At 40.8% G+C, this 17,924-nt stretch overlaps 1 protein-coding gene across 3 annotated transcripts in view; it reads right to left on the bottom strand.

The window, feature by feature from the left end:
* LOC102789555 (actin-binding LIM protein 3-like) overlaps positions 1–6,151 on the bottom strand; it is a 56,194-nt gene extending 50,043 nt beyond the window's left edge. For all 3 annotated transcript variants that reach the window (XM_087847385.1, XM_006784915.2, XM_087847384.1), the window contains exons 1-2: positions 6,061–6,151; positions 5,725–5,971 (exon numbers count right to left, since the gene is read on the bottom strand). In XM_087847385.1, coding sequence (XP_087703511.1) covers positions 5,725–5,743 — 19 coding nt within the window. In that variant the 5' untranslated portion in view covers positions 5,744–5,971; positions 6,061–6,151. The remainder of the gene's footprint in view (positions 1–5,724; positions 5,972–6,060) is intronic.
* Between the last annotated feature and the right edge of the window lie 11,773 nt (positions 6,152–17,924).

Here is a 17,924-nt window from a genome sequence, read left to right as displayed (position 1 = left end):
TTGTTACAGGGATGGCAAAACAATGAATCTTAATGAATTTGAAAACAGTTTCTCAATTTTGCCTCATGAGTTAAGATGAAAGCCATCAGTTCTACAAGGCAACAATTACTTTCCAACATCAACCGCTCAAAAGAAAACAAAAAAACGTCGGTGTGGCCTTCAGATGACACTCTTGTTAAATGGTGCACAAACACTATGGCAACCAATCCTGTTGGATCAGTAAGTCAGAAAACATGAATAAAAACATTTACAGTAATAGAACAGACACACCAGCGTACACACTTGATTGAATGTTAACAAAACATGAAGAGATTGACTTTGTACCCAATTTCTTTAGAAGCCTCTTAGTCTGCAAGGGAGATCAGCCTGACTTACAACCATTATTATTGCAAGGCACATAGACAACATCTATCACTACAGCTGTCTTCTTCTGTCTGTCCACCATTACTATGTCCATGTCCATTATCAATGGTTAGCCATCACCAGTTTATCTGGAAGTCCCACAGCATCTTAGCTCAGTCATTCTCAATCATCCTGGAGGGGGGTCCCCATTTTGACCTCGGGACTTCCAGGCCCAGCACAGCACAGATGTTCCTCTATACTATGCGTTCCATGGTTATGGCGTTCCATGGTTATGGCGTTCCATGTATGCGCTGCCTGCTAGCATCTTGCACCCCGCTGTTATGTGCTGGATTGTCTCAGGGGCATCTTTACACAGCCTGCACCCGGAGTCTTGTCTGGTGTAGTAGACCGCAGCCTCTATGGATCGTGTGCTCAGAGCTTGTTCCTCTGCTGCCATGATTAATGCCTCTGTGCTGTCTTTCAATCTAGCTACTGGTAGGATTTCCCAATATCAGCCACTTCTATGTAAAGGTGGTCCATGCTTTGCAAGGACCTGTCCTTCCATGATGGTTCCTCTTCTTGCTCCTCTTCTTTCTCAGATTTCTGCTGCCTGTGGTATTGACTAAGCAAGTAATCAGTCGTGGCCATCAATAGTGGTTCTGACAATCACTAGTCCTCCACCTACTTCCTTCCACTTAGCATACAGTCTCAGGGTGCTGGGCTTCCATGCATGGAAAGCAGCTTTCTTGCCTTGATATCAGTGGCTTCTATCTCCTCCTTTGATCAGCTGATAATCCCAACAGGATATCTAACGGCCAGCAAGGCGTAGGTGTTGATGGTTGTTCTTCCCATTCGACTGACTCTACAGGATTTGCCTTAGTCTCTGCAGGTATTTGGTGGTTGCAGCTTTTCTAGCAAGCTCTTCATGTTTCCCGTTTGCCTGTGGGATTCCAAGTTCTGTCTTCTATGTCTACAATGTTGCCTTCAGGTAGTGCAATCTCCCTCAGTCCTGACTACCTTCCCTTTCCTATATATTTACTTTTTCCATTTCTAATCCTGGATGGCAGCAAACCATTGCATTACATTTTCTGACTTAATCTTTTTGCATATGTCAATAAAGCTCTGAATGATGTCAAATCTCAACATACATGCAGAATAGCAAAGATACACACACTGCTGGTGAGAGAACAGTGCACTCTGGGGTCTTTGTGAGATTACACCTCTGTCATCCTTATGAAACTAGTCAAATCCATTTTAATGAAAAAGGCCTTTCTTTAACTTGTCCCAGACACACATGTCCATGTACCACATCTGTGTGATGAAAGGACAGCACAGGAAAAGAGCAGTGGGAGGATTAAAATTCACTGCCTGACTCATTAAATTTTGTTTTGCCATAAAAGTAAATTGCGCTCAACAGACCGTACAGCACTCTGAGCAACAATTCTACTGTATTCTGCTCAATTCAATTACATTACAGTTAATGCTGCTGCATCCCAGAGTATTATGCAATCACAGCAAACACCACGCTGGCAGGTTAAGCTGGTGACAGCAGGAGAGACACGGAAAGAGAGGGTTGTGAATCTAAAAATGTTTTCATGATAAAGAAAAGGTAAAACTGGGACAAAAATGTTTCCTAACAAATTGTATCATCAAGTACACACGTGTGTGTGTGTGTGTGTGTGTGTGTGTGTGTGTGTGTGTGTGTGTGTGTGTGTGTGTGTGTGTGTGTGTGTGTGTGTGTGTGTGTGTATCACAGAAGCTGGCATTGGTTTTGTAGCCAGATGGCAGCACAAGAACTGGAACAGCAGACATAGAAAGATTTGAGCCACCTGTGTGTGGCTGAGAAATTAAATGTGTTACTGTGTGCATGTGTGTGTGTGCGTGTGTGTGTGTGTGTGTGTGTGTGTGTGTGTGTGTGTTATTAGCAGGTTTAAGTGATCTAAATTTTGGAATTTGAACTCGTGCTGTGTGCGTGTACTGTATATGCAGTGTGTGTGTGTGTGTGTGTGTGTGTGTGTGTAGCATGGGTACTGCTTTCTTGATAATGGAGCTAGGGAAAGTTCTGTCCACACAACAAATAACTGCTCTGTATAAAATTTGCTTCTTTAAGCAATACATGACCAACACAATAATCAAAAATATCTGTTTTTATTCAAAAAGGGTGGTCTTCCTAACATATTACCCTGACTAAAACTTTTAGGAATTTGCAGATTTGTGATGAAAAATAAGAGGCTCCCATTGAAGGAAAGGAAATGATGGAGCTAGTTAAAGGAAATTAACATCACATGATATTATTATTATTTAATAATAATGATAATACTGACACTAACGCCAGAGTGCAGTGGAAAAATACATTTTCTTTCCAGTTACAGATGAGAGAATCGCTGTGTCATTTATATATACAGTCAGAGCCACCTCATTAGGTACCCTGTGTACCCCTTAATGCAACCTGCTGAAGCTCAAACTGAGCATCAGAAAGAAGAAAAAGGTGATTTAAGTGACTCTGAATTCAACATGGTTGTTGTGCCAGTCTGGTCTGAGTTTTTCACAAACTGCTGATATACTGGCATTTTAAAGATAAAATATCCAGTGAGTGGCAGCTCTCTGGGAGAAAATGCCTTAGTGATGTCAGAGGTCAGAGGAGAATTGCCACATTCCTTCAAGCTGATAGAAAAGCAACAGTAGATGAAATAACCTTTTGTTACAGCTAAAGTATGCAGAGGATAGTCTTAAAACGCACAGCACCTCAAACCTTGAAGCTGATGGGCTACAGCAGCAGAAGACCACACCAGGTGCAGCTCCTGTAAGCTAAGAAAAGGAAACTAAGGCTACAGTTCACACCAAAATTGACAATAATAAAACTGGAAAATGTTTTCCTGGTAATGAGCCCGATTTCTGCTGCAGCATTTGGATGGCAGGGTCAGAATGTGATGTAAACAACATCTTTACATCACAATTCAGGTGGTGGTGGCGTAATGGTGTGTGCGGGGCCTTTTCTCGGACCCCTTAGTACCACCTCAGCATCATTTAAACGCCACAGCCAACCTGAATATTGCTGCTGACCATGTGGATGTTTTTTGTGACCTCAGTGTGCTCATCTTCAAAACTCAAATCATCTCAAACAGGTTTCTGGAATGTCACAATGAGTCTAAATGGCCTCCGCAAGTCCCAGATCAAAATCCAACAGAGTGACTTTTAGATGTAGTAAGACAGGAGATTTACATCGTGGATGTGCAGCCGAAAAATCTGCAACAACTGTGTGATGCCATGAAATCCACATGGACCAAAATGTCTGTTTCGTGCACCTTGTTGAATCTATATCATGAAAAAGTAAGTCAGTTCTGAAGGCAAGGCAGGTGTACCTTGTGTAATGGCTGGTGAGTGTTATTGTTATCACGGATGTATAATGCTGATAAATTATTAAAAGTAACTAGAATTTCCAATCTCTCTCTCACTTGGCATTTGCCAGAGAAGACCAGAACTGGCAGGTCCACCAGAGGTGCTGTTCTCTTCACAGACATCTGGATATCCTTGGTGAATGCCAACTGAGCTGCATTGTGCTTGATTGTGAGCACAGATCCCATTAGAGAACATCAGCATCTCATGCAATGCTCATGGAGTCTGTTTGTAATAGTTAAGTCAGAAACATGCACATGAATTGCTCGCTAGAGGTCATTTAGTAGGGCTCTGGCAATGCCAGGCCTCCTGTTCTTATTCAAACCACAGCTGCGTTCAGTACTCCTCATTTCGCCCAGTCACTCTGGAGACTGTGCTGAGAGACACAGCAAACCTTCTCATAAAACCACGTATGAATACGTGCTGGAGCTGGACTACATGTGCAATCTCAATGAGCAGCAGACATCATCTGGTGCTAAAAGAATTGACAAGGACACCAGCAAGAAGCCGAAGTACAGAAAGGAGGTCAGGAAGGATAAAAAGAGACCACAACAGCGCACCTGTTGTCGCATTCAGCTGCACTAAAGCAGGTGAAATGCTTTCTGGCTGGTCAGATTTATGATGTTTAACTGATTTCATGTTATATTGTGATGATCAAGAGTTCCCTTTATTATTTTTGAGGAGTGTATTAGTGACCCCTTGAAAATAAAATGGCACAAATGATGCCTAATATGCAGTAACTCATAAGTAAAACCACTGAAATTTTTACGTTTGTATAATTGAGACCTCATGATGGGTCCCAACGAACGACTGGAAACCACTGATTGACCAAGTTAAATTATTTGAATAGTTGAGTTGCAGTAGAGTTGAGATATCCAGTGATTCACACAAAGCATACAAAAATTATAAAAAAAACCCATCTAAAGCATGAATCTTTTAACAGTCAGGGGATCCATCGGATTTATCTCGTGACTTCATAAGTCACCCCAGTTATTCTGCTCTGTTTGAAAGCGTCACGTTTACTCTGACCTGTGACTTCATTGGTAAAAAGCACAAATATACCAATAAAGCTCTGAACCAAACAGATAATCCTCTTCTTTTCTGTGGCAGAGTTTGTGGGGGTTACAGTCACTCAGCTGGGGGTGGCCTCAGCTATACTGACATGGTACTACTTGTACAAGTGTAGCACCACCAAAGCCCTTATAAGGTTAACTATTCCCTGTGGTGGGAGGTATAAAATTGAATGGCTGCTAGGAGGAGAAGGCTGCTGCTTGGTAGCTCTTACTGGAAAGCACTGTGTAGAAGCAGCAGATCCACTTTGTTCTATGTTCCTTCAGAGATACAATTCTGGGATTAGGTGGTTTCACATTAATAAAAAACCTGATTTTATTTGGTGCTATGTTGAGTCACTGATGCATTTTAATATGTGCACCCAGCACAGTGTCAACTACAGATGAGCTCTTTTGTCTTCCAGCTATCAAAGAACAGCAGGCTTCTTCTCTCCAAAATACATCTGACAAGCCATCACACACACACACACACACACACACACACACACACACACACACACACAAAGAATAATAGAATAAGAATAATAACAATAAAATCTGCCTCAAAAAGTAAATGTTCGAGTAGTGATTTCAAATATTGGGTCAATAAAAGGAAACAGCCTGCTGGGTGATATGACTTTAGAAATTTCTCTACTGTTGGAGTCCCTCATGAGTCAGTTCATACTGCTGACAGTGTTCAGAACTGGCAACACGCAATGACATTGAGGAAAACATTGATGAATCCCGTCACCGATCTATAACCAATATCATGCTCTGTTTCAAAATGCCACTGCCAAAAAAAAAAGCTAGTTAACAGCCTGTCAATAAGTGAGCCAGTGATCAATAACCTTGGCGAGGGGCTGTTTATGTCTACTTCAAGCTAAGCCCTCTCAGGACACTGTGGTATTGATCAGGCAGATTCGCGCACACTGCTTACCGTCCGTCGGTCCGCTCATGGTGCGAAGTTAATTCCCAGAAGCTTGAATGAGAGTCGCCCCGGGCTCTGGAGCAGATCAGTTAAACCTCGAGTGGCAGGGCAAAAGCTCCGAATATGACAACTCTCTCGTTCCCCGTCCGACTTAAAACTCTCCCTCCCTCACTCTGCCTCAGCCTTGAAAGGGCTTTCCCTGCTCCTCCCGGGCAGAGGATTACTGTCAGGCGGCGGATCGCTCTGCCTCTCCACCCTGCGTAAAGGCAGGAATTAAATGGAAACTGACGATTTACTACTTCTCCTCAAGCTTACAGCTTCTTCTGCCTCCTCCACCTCACAAACCTCAGTGGTCCTCGGTTCCGGTGCAGACATGTCCATTGCAAACTGTTCTGTCACAGCAGCGCCTCTGAGGTCGCCTGTAAACCGGTGCGCTCCGGCGTCAGGGCTGAAATGCTGGATGCTGAGTTTCTGGGGGTGTTCGCAGACTCTGGAGATGCCGGAGCATCTTTGGCCGGGCAAGGCGGGGGCTTTTCTCGCGGTGAGAGAGCGCCGAACAGCGTCCGAATTCCAAAGTGCGTCAAAAATAAAAAGCCTAAATATCCGAAACCATAACTCCCCACATGATAGTCAATAGTCGTGCCTATATTTTTGTGATAATTTCTATCAGCTTTGCTTTGGTGTTTCTTCGCCTTTGCTCTGTAATATTCCACTCAACAAATGTGCATCTTTTTTTTTTTACACTTATTTTAAGTTTTTACCTCATTGTTAGCTCCACAGGGGGTGTAAAGAGTGGAAATTCTAGTCATACGTATTTAAATTAGATTAATTTTGTAGCGGATAGGCGATTCTGGCGAACAAATTATTTCTGAAGATCCGCGTACCAAGGATTAAAACGAATAAAATATGAACGATTAATACTTTATGACTTTGATTCAAACTATTAAGTGTAAATTCTCACACGTAGTGACGTAGCTGTCGTTACTGGTTTACAGTCGCTTACGTCGGGTATATGAGCTAAATTTGGACACCCGAGTTTGTGAGTGCCATTACCTGAGAACGAGGCAACGTAGGATTTTGAAATGTACACCATACGTGCATTTACTAAAAATCCCAGAGGAGAAGAATCTCGACCTCAAGGTCAAGGTCAGAGGTCAACCTTTCTGAAAATCACCTAGGATTTTCACATTTATATCACAGATGCAACTGTCTACTAGTTCATGCACCTATTTGATAAGTACAGCTATGAGGAGGCTGGGAGTGGCACTGGGCTGCCTATATTTTTCTTACTTGTGTTCAAGTACAGTTCTGAGCCTCGTTCTACAAGATATTTCTTCCTGTGTTAAAAGGGAGCTTTTCCTTCCTACTGTCACCAAGTGCTTACTCATAAGTGGGCTGTATGATTGTTGGGAGATTTTGTTTTTTATAATATTGTAGTGTCTTTACCTTGCAGTATAAAGTGCCTTGAGGCAACTGTTGTTGTAAATTGACGCAATATTAATAAAACAGAATTAAATTGAATTGAATTATTCCATGAATAGATAATTCTATTAATGTATAGCTAAATAAATAGCTAAAAAATTGACAGGACAGACCAAAGAAAATATTATCTGTAGATATAGAGAAACACCAAGAGGTGGCAGTGTATTTCTAGAAAAAAAAAAGCACTGCACTATCAGTAAAGTCTATAAGTTTGGATAATATTAAAGTAAGATGTGACAAAAAGAGAGAAGAAAAAGTGAACATAGCTGGAATGCATTTATTATTGTCCATAGAAGAAGAACTGGGAATATTTTTGATGCCGCTGAACAAAATCACAGAAATATTTGGATTTATTTGGTATATTCTACTACTCTTTGAATTGCCAAACAGGTGTTCTATATATATATTTCTTTTGAAGACTTTGGCATGTGATTGTTCTCTCCTGCAGGCAGCAGCCCTCCAACCAAAACATGTTTATACAGTTAACTTTCAGTCTGTCCTGGCTCACTTCCCTGTAATTGAGAAACAATGCACAGGATATTTCCTGCAAATGCTGAAACTCATCTAACCTCTACTGCAAAGATGAAGTAAAAATAAAGTCGGGGAACGCCTAAGCTCAAAATCTAGCAATCCTCAGTATATTAAACCTGGCTGAGGTGTGTGTTTAGTTTTTGATCAGTTTTAAGACATTAGCAGCAGCAGAGGTTTGAATCCTCCTGGGAGATCGCTGCCGTGTCTGCAGCGGCTGCACTCAGAATCAAAAGGTCAAAGCTTTGAGTGTCTGCTCATGCCTTCAATCGTGAGTCCGCCAAGGTCAAAAAAACAATATGTCATGCATGCAGTTTGTGTGTCTCCATCGACTCTCAGATGTGATTAATGACCCATTGTTAAGCCAGTCTGTCAGTTTAAAAGCAGTTGGGAAGAACTGAAGAACACAGTTAGGCAAGTGCACCGTGTGTGTTTGTCTAGTTCATTGATTTTCTACAGTTAGCTGATGTATTATGTTCCAAAAGAGGATGCATCTGTTGTTTGTAAAAGATGAAATTACACTGTTTTTGGTCAGAGCAGACACGTTGAGAGGAAGCTAAAACAGTAAGATCATCTGAACAACGGGTTTTATGTACATGCATAGGAATATTGTATATCAAGAAGGAAGAAACAGGATACTGACCTTTATATGTGTAAATATAGATTGTCACATACATGTTAGTACTGTTGTTAGCACTGTTGTCAGCAAGTCCGGACTTCGACTCCACCTCTGGTCAGAGGCCTTTCTGAGTTTGTTTAGTTCTCTGCGTGTGCTCCCACAGCCATGCCTCCCAATACCTCCCACAGACATACAATTATTGGGGGTATGTGATTCAAAGTTGCCCATATATGTGAATGTGAGTTTGTCTCTATGTCTTTTCCTGCATCAGGCTGCAGACCTGTCCAGGGTGTAGCCCACCTTTCTCCTTGTGGTACCTCGGACAGGCTGTGGTCAGATAAATTGAAAATTCACTATATCCTCTGGACTAAAGCAGAAATGGACAAGTGCTGTTATCAGCGCTCAGTTGAAAAATTGCATCTCTCAAGGTATGGGGTGCATTAGTGCCTATGAAATTGACAATTTGTGCATCTGGAAAGGCACCATTGGTTTTAGTACAACATATGCTCCCATCTACCAGCAGAAGGATCACAGGCTTACCTCTTTTTCAGTGAAGCTTTCTGTATTTCAGCATGACAATGCTAGACAGTATACTGCATATACAGCAGCAGGGCTTCATAGTAGAAGAGTAGAAGGTGTTAGGACGTCATGGAATTAAAAATAAAACAAAGAAAATCCAGAACTGTTGAGCAACTGCAACTTATATCAGACAAGAATGGGAAATTTCTCTCCCACAAGTCCAGCAGCTGGTCTCTTCAGTTCCCAGATGTTTACAGACTGTTTTTAAAAGAAGAGGGGACGCTACACAGTGGTAAACAAGGGCAATGTCCTTGTGGTACCTCGGACAGGCTGTGGTCACCTAACGTGTCGGTGCCATCAAACCATGTGCTTATTTTTTGGTGCATTTTCTTGGCTTAAACATTTGATATGTTTTCTATTTTCTACTCTGAATAAATGTGGGTCTATGAGATTTGGATTCTGTTGCATTGTTTTCATTTACATTTGACACTTTTTTGGAAATGGGTTTTCAGATTCACATCTCTGAGTGATATCATTCGTGTTGTTTCTGCGCCACATTTTGTGTTACACACAGTTAGACAACAGAAAATCAGCAGGATTGACAGTGTCGTAAAGAGGGCGCTGCTGTTTTATTGCAAGCAGTTCCACCACTTCCCCTGCACAGTACAGAAGCTTACGGGATGGAGCAAATAAGAGACAGACAGAAATACAAAGATTGTGTTGTGCCTTAGCAACAAGTCACCACATCCTCCTGGACAGGAAGTAACTGGCTTTGAAGGAAATATGACATAACACCTACCTATAAACAGCTCTGCAGTAACAGTAACATTTACCCTTACTACTGTTTCATTTACTTGCACAGTTCTAAACATGATAATGCCAATACTATTAGTAAATAATAATGGCAACTTCATTAAATAATAATAGTAAAGAAACAAACTGCAAACACAACATTGATATTGTATTCACTGTAAAATTGCTTATGACCTCATCTGTCAGTTCTAAATAATTTATGACAGTAAATTCTTTTTGCTCTGTTTTTGGTCTCTACCAACAGAAGGAATTGTGAAGGTCTTTATCTGCTGAATGCTTTGCTGTGTTTAGATGTGACCTTATGCTATTTCTGTTCAACGTATAGCATACAGTGGGTGTTTCAAGCATTCTTGCTCAAAATAGCTTCCTGATGAGATCAGCGAGGATGAAATAAAACCTTTAACCCACTGACATAGACAAAATCAGCCAAATCACCCGTGTAATGGATAAGCGAACACACGGGTGGATGATGGTTGAGCAACAGGCCTCTTTGAAGTCAGAATTCCAGGTTTGCAGCCTTAACAAGGTTTTTCTTTTCACCTTCCATTTTGCTGTGTAATTTTTCTGTGCAATTGCTTCAAAACCTTTATTTACAGAAACACACACAGAAAAGTGAGACTATGCACTCTTTGCACTTTTTGGTTTTGCAACTGCTTTAACCTTTAACCCATAAAGCTGTCTTCACAAAGACTGGGTATTCTGTGTGTCTATTTATAGCAGAAAGGAGACACAAGTCTGTACATAAAGTCACACTGTGGAGACTTTCTTCCCATCTGAAGACAAAAATTATGATCTTGACTTAAAGGAACAAAGCCTTGGTACATATGTGTTTACTTGTGAGTTCATCAGTCAGGAAATGAAACAAGTTGAAGGTGAGGCCAAGGCTATTGTGTGTTTCAGTATAATAAGTGATCCGCCTCTGCTTCCTTCATTAAAGGGTCGTAAGTGGACTCTGTGGGTCAGGATTCTGTTCTTTATTGAAGGATTTATTACATAAATCATAATCCAGAGATCAAGAGTTACAACATACGCCCTAAAAGCTTCAGATTTATAGATATACGGGATTAAAATATGCCTGAAAAATCAAAAGGTGATGCTAATTATATATCATGGAGACATCCCCTGCAGTTGTCTTTTGTCTTACCTCGGGGCTTTCAATGAGAGTGTCTTTTTCATGAGTTCCATCATAACTGCTTGTTTGTGTTATGCTAGTCTACAATGTGCAGATTAAAATGCAGTGAATAATTTGGCTCAGAAACAGCTGTATTTCTCACAGCTTCTTGAAAAGCTTGTGGTACTGAAATTTTCTCTGGTAGTGGAGTAGAACCATCGCCCTTGGCTGGCTGCCACTTTCTTTTCACACATTGTTCAAACGTGGATGCCGAGCCAGTTTTTCACAGCTTGGGTTTTTATCCTTAGTCGTTCTAGCAGCTGTGTTTGGACAGATAGGAATTCTCTCAGCCTTTGGTCTACGGAGGCATAGCAGCCAAGTGCAGCAAGTAATGTGCCTTTGCCTGCTGTGCGCCAAAGAGGAAGGTGAAACTCGGGAAGTGACAAACAGCAGTTAAAATGTGTTCATTCACACAGAACCCGTGGAGCTTAGAGATACAACCAGTTTTAAATCACGCTGAAACATGAAAACCGATGAAGATTTCCTCTGATGAGCAAAAATACCAAACATTCCTCACACCCAGCTTCTCCAATGTGAGGATTTGTTGTAAACGATTCCTTTCGTTGTTGTTGATGACATGTAAAACACTAACATGCACTATGACAAGTAGTCTGAGTAGAAAAGAAAAAAACTGTTGCATGCTTGCATTTTGGTCTTAGCTAAAGCATGTGCAAAAGTCTTGAGCAGCCATCATTTCTTCACCTTTTGCTTCCAAAGAGCCAGACTTTCTGGAAATTAAAAAAAAAAAAGGTTTTCTGAAGGGCTTTCAAAATGTTTCATTAAGGGTTGTTTTTAACTCATTTTCTGTTGTGTCATATATAAGATAACACTTGGCAAAGAACCAATTTTAAATTGTATATTTAGTCTCTATATTTAGCCTGTCACAAAAACACAACATTTCTGACCAGTTCTTTAGGTGAAAAACAGCTAAGAAAAATGCCAAAGATAACAGTTACAGATAACACAAAATAGGATTTATATACCAACAAGTTGATTCTCAAAAAGCTATTAGCCAAAACCTTTGCATATCTCCGTATGATGTGCAAAGACAAAAGAAGTGGCAGGCCTACAAGCTATCTACAAGCAGATATCTACAGTATCTGAAATTCATGTCTTCAGGAAATAGGGAAAAGAAAGATGGCTGGTTAGGATAGAGATACAACGGTGAGTGTCTACAGCCATTTGTAAAACATGCTGGAGACTCTGTTATGGTTTGGCAATGCATTTGAGCGAGTGTTGTTGGGGATCTTGTCAAAATTAATGGAATTATTAACATAGAAAAGTATGATCAGACTTTTATCCAACATGGAATACCATCTGGAAAGTGTCTGGCTGGCAATTTTTCATCATGACAATGATTCCAAACATACTGCCAGTGAAGTAAAAGCATACCTGGACAAAAAAAAACAACACAGTGGAACACCATTACTCATGGATTGGCCTAATCAGAGCCCAGATCTCAACATTATTGAAGCGGTGAGGGATCATCTTGACAGAGAACAAAACAAAAGGCAGCCAGCGTCCAAAGAAGAGTGTTGAGTGTGCTTCAAGGAGCCCGGAAAACAATTCCCGAAGAGTGCCAGGAATGCCAAGAATAGTTGGAATAAAGGTGGTCATACCAAATATTGACTTTCTGTCTCATTAGAATTGTTGCACATGTTTCGGTAAATTGCTGCACCTATTTTTGCACTTTCCACAGAAAACGAACATGATAAATGATTTAGAAATGAAATGGAAATAAGCATGGCTAAACTGTCTATAGGTTAAGGTGTTTTTTAAATTCACCAAAAAAAGTCCACAGTATCAAGTAAACCGCGTGTGAGGCCTTCGCTTACAAATCTGTTGAAATGTGGAAACACTTGATGCATCTGGCCGTCCCGAAGAGATAAAACTGCTGACAACTGTTTGCAAATGGTGCTTGAAAATGGAAGACAAATGACACAAGTGGGAAGAAAGTACCCGGAGGGGGTGAAATTGAGGAGAGATAAAAGATGAATGGCAGAGATACACACAGGGGAGAAAAGAAGACGCTAAAGAGTTATGAGTGAAAAGGCAGAGGAGGCTAGGGAAAGTGGAGAGAGTGATGAGGCCGGGCAGAAAGAGTGAAAGAGCGGACAAAATGAGAGAAGGTGAGTGATGGAAAAAAGAAAGGAAGAGAAAGGACAACAGCAACCTGATGAGAGGATGGATGAGGGGAGGAAAAGAAAAGTGCTGACGGGCAGAAAGATTGTTTTTCTTTCTGCTCGTGTGCTTCGTTCCTGTTCTGGATACCTGTCAGCACAGAAAGAGCCACCTTTTTTGAACACACATACAGGTGGTACTGTACATGGACCCCTGCATATATGTGTATGTATGAAACTTGTGTGATAGCTCAAGAAGCAAATGAAGAGCTGGCCATTTTCTCATTTAAATGGATTCTGTGTTTGTGACCCTGTGTTTTTCTTACCAACTTGTTTAACTCTAACCCAGCTTCAGGGATTACGTCAATCATCTGTCAGCACAGCAGGTCCAACAAAGTAGAGGGGATGTTTGTTTTTATGTGTTTTAATGCACATATCAGCCTGGCCGAGGTATTGAAATGTAGGCTAAGTGAAGTCCCATGTGGCAGTTAGAGCAGCTCTGTCTTCAGTGTGTTGTGGTTTCTGGGTGTAGTTCTGTAAAAAAGAAAATAGAGCTTTCATGACATTTCTCACAACAAGTCTCTGTGGGTTTTTCCATTCATCGGCACTCTTTCGCTTTTTCCTGGATTGCACACATGCAGTTCCTGTCCTTGACTCCTCTCCTCACATCCTAATTCCTTCCACCACGGCAGAGTTGGTGAGGAAGAGATAGGAGAAGGGTGGAGTCATTAAAAAAAACAAGTAATTCTCAGTTTGGAGCCTCATTTTGAAGCATTGTGAATAAAACATGACTTTTGGCCAGCTGTACCTTTTTTTAAAAGGTACAGCTGCAGCCATAGATCTCAGGTATATATAGAGATCAGAAGATGTTATATAATTAGGGCTACTTTACATTCAATTCACAACATAATACAATGCGATTATCACTATTTTTAAATGTACACAGGCACTCAAACAATGAAGGGCAACTGAACAACTGAAACAACAAATGAATAAAAGGACCTTGAGTCCTTGAGTCCTTTGAAGGTCCTCTTTACACTTTATTTTGCATATTACAGCTGTGTGCCATCCTTCTTTAATACACTGAAGCCATGGAGTACTGTGATAGATTTCTGGGTCACTAGCAGGAGGAGAGAGAACACAAGAAAGAATAAAAAAGAGAAATGAGAAAAGCCTCGGTCTTTTTCTGGAAAGAGAGATTGCTTCAGACTTTTTCAGCAATTTTTGGTGGTTGAGCAACAGAGTGCTATCCTGTTCCACTGTAGTGAGAAAGATTGGGTACACTACAGCTAATATCTCAAAATCTGGGAAAGTAATTGGAAATCTAGACGGATAAAGAGCAGCAAGGGGCCAGAGGAAAAATACTAAAATGAAATTTAGCAATGAGCTGTCACTTTAAGCAATGTCTATATTGACATGACAGTGTCACACAGTTGCTGCAGATTTATTGGCTGCACTTCCTTGATGCAAATCTCACATGCTATTGGATTGAGATCTGGTGGCTGTTGAAGCCATTTGAGTGCAGTGAACTTTTTGCCATGTTCACGAAACAGGTTTGAAATAAACAAAACTTTGTGACGTGATGCTTTATTCTGTAGCCATTAGAACATGGGCACGCTGCGGTCAAAGAAGGGTTGGGCATAGTCAGCAACAGTACTCAGGCAGGCTGCGGTATTTAAATGATGCTCATTTGATACTAAGCGGCTCAAAGTGTGACAAGAAAAAATCTCCCACACCACTGCACCAGCAGCTGCAGATTGAACTGTTGATACAATGCATGATGGGGCCATACTTTCATGTTGCTTACATCAAATTCTGGCTCTACCATCTGAAGCAGAAACAGAATAATCTTCAGCATTTTCAAATCATCTATTGTCCAGTTTTAATGAAGAAAAAAGGAAACCACTGCCATTATTGCAGTTTATGTCAAATACTGATACAGGAAAATACATTGTCAAAAATTGGACATGTGGTAGCAGCATGGTTTCAGTAATACCAGTGAACATTATGTACAGGATATACTGTTCAGAGCGAGCATTTCTTAGAAAAACAAAGGGGCCATACTAGAATCCAGAAGAGGTTGAAAATGTGTTTCCTTATAGACACTCAGTCGCTTCAACTTGACTTAATTACTCTTGTAATAGACTGAAACACATGCATATTTGCGCACAGTATGTGTGAGATATTTTCCTGCAGTAACTGTAGTTCAAGCTACTAAAGATCAACTTTTGAGATCGTGTATCTGGTCTCTGAGGTTCTGGAAAATATTTGCTGTAATTCAGAAAACAACCGTCTGCAGATCAGATTCAGCGACTGCTCTTTTGTGTGAAACTTTAAGCACAGTTGTCATTGACAATATAATTGTTCCCAGAACTTGGGGAGTGAACTCAGTACAGAGGTTGACTTCATGTAAATTTCTGATGAAACTTCTCAGTGATGATGGATATTTGTTTCGGCAGAAAGTAATAGAAAACATTAGAAGAAGAAAATCAATAAAAGAGACGGATGTGTTATACATGTTTATTTATCAAATCACAACAGAAGTCATCCATTTTCTTAACTTTTTATCCAACATCTGATAGCCGGCGAGCATACAGATCACAGCTGCACAGGTTGCCAGGGGAAACAGAGAGACAGACAACAGCATACTCCCAAATTCACAACTGCAGTCAATTTATCATTAACGGTTAACCTATTAGCCTTGATAAGAAACCCATGTAACCACAGGCAGAACAAGCAAACCCCACAGAAAAAAAGACCGTACCAAGAAGCTGCTTCTAAAACCTACAAGCAGCGTTAACCCCACTGTCCACCGTTACGAAAACATTTTCTCCACTGTTTCCTTACAAAGATTTGCTCCTCATCAGTCGATTGCTGTTATAATTTGTTCAAATAAAATCTAATTTAAGTGCTTGTGAGGACAGAATTTCAGTCACTTTGACAAGCAGACAAAGAATCAACTGGTGCAGCGACATTTTAGAAACCCCTCCAAAAGGACTCGTGTGTTTTCAATGGTGTGAAATGTTGGAAAGGCAGTGTGAACTCTATATATTACCAAACGGATAACGGCACAGATAACAGAAAGTAACGTAAGAACACATAACCAGATATCACTGTATCATATTTTATATTAACACAATGAGGAAATGCTGGAAGTATTTGACAAGAAATAAAAACATTGCAGCTAAAAATATCATTAGAGTGATGGCACATGATTACCGCATTAATTTAAACATTAGACTTTTTTTAAAAAAATATCAATGTACTGTGTCCTAGCGTTCTTTCATTAAATGGGACTTTGGTTGAAAGAACTGGTGAGCTCAAGTGTCCAAACATGATGTATTGCTGAGGACAGATGAAAGAAGAAACTGACAAAAAGTAACAACAAAAGAGTGACGTGAATGAGGGAGCAGCTCTGGATGGATACTTTTTGAAAGTGTGACGGGGAGCGAACGTGTGAAGAGATAGAGGAAAAGATAGGGCGCAGACGGAAGAGGCGCCAAGAGGAATGTGACAAGAGGAAGTGGCCATACTGTCTGTTCTGTCTCTTTTCCCACAGGAGGAAACATTAAAGAGCAGAAAACACAAACATAACAATAGAAATATTAGAGTTTTTATGTGTATGTCAGACAAACACTGGTACCAGCTGTGGTTTCCTCAATGAACTGAGTGCAGGCTCAGCTTTATGAGAGCTTTCATTTGCACGCTCGGGGTGATTGTTGTCTTCTGCAGTACAGACCGTAGGGTGGTCGGAGCATAACTGACTAAGATCCTGAATTTCAATCATGCTGCTCAAATGTTCAGCTTTATCTTCTACCAGTACGTTTGGACAAGAGGATGTTGCTCTGGGCTCTCTGACAGACATGCTCCAAAAGAGGCCATAAAAAAGGGAAGAAGCGAGTGCTCGTGTGATGCTCTCACTGCAGTGTGTTTCTTGCTTTTCATATACAGCTAAAAGCCTGAATGGGCTGACAAAAAAAAGTACTGCCCTAAAAACAGAACAAAACAGAACCCATCAGTGGTGTATATTTTTAGATGATATAACTGCTTTGGAGAAGCAATATGTATATATATTATCAGACAGAGATAAGCCACTTTGCAATTTTGAGACGCTGTTGCTCAATCAGCCTGCTGAAGCATCTTTTATCTAACTGGTTCACATCTGAGTGGTTTCAATGCGCCGCACATGTGGGAGTCTATTGTTCACGACATGTAGGTCACCATGAGCATATAAAATGACGGCTTGTGGTGATCAAGTATGAGAAATTCTCTACATGAAAGCCTTGCTGGGTACATTCTGTGGTGTGTGGGAACCTTTAGCTGCTTCCTGTTGCACACATCGCTTCCTTGAGATGTAAGGTTCAGGGAAGACAGAAGACCTTCATTTGCAGCTTCAGTGGAGTTCATTCTACCCATTTTGGTTAATGCCAGATGCCACCAGATCCGTTTACCTCGGAAGTCAGATGTCGGAACTTGGCAGTGACGTCACTGCCAAGTTGAGGGTGTTCCAGTGGTAAAGTCAGGTAAGCAAAAAAAAATTAGATTTTGATTGCTTCTCGGCAAGGTAGAGGAAAATTTTGAATGATCAGTTCTGACTTCCAACTTCAACTGGAACACATTAAGAGTCTTAACGTAGTAAGCACACAAGGTGGCATGATGGAAGGTGCAGGATTTGACTTAATGTCATAACTCAGTTGGGTGGCTCTTTACGAGGTAGCCTCTTTCCAAAACATTTCAGTGGCCTTATATTTGGTTGGGTATGATTACTGACACTACCACTGGTTGCATCAGAGGCATTCACGATCTTGAGCACTGGGTTGGTTTTTTATTTTGTATGTACACTGTATTTATGATTACTAGAGATCACAGATCACGTTAACAGCTTTGCACACTTATGGAGACTTACCTTGAACGCTTTAAACGCTTTCGTAGTGTTTTGTTTATATGTGACCAGTGG

The sequence above is a fragment of the Neolamprologus brichardi genome, chromosome 10, assembly GCF_056152115.1.
Source record: "Neolamprologus brichardi isolate AB-2024 chromosome 10, ASM5615211v1, whole genome shotgun sequence".
Lineage (NCBI taxonomy): Eukaryota > Metazoa > Chordata > Actinopteri > Cichliformes > Cichlidae > Neolamprologus > Neolamprologus brichardi.
Note: the sequence above shows the minus strand (reverse complement) of the source record. Positions and strands in the feature narration are given on the sequence as shown.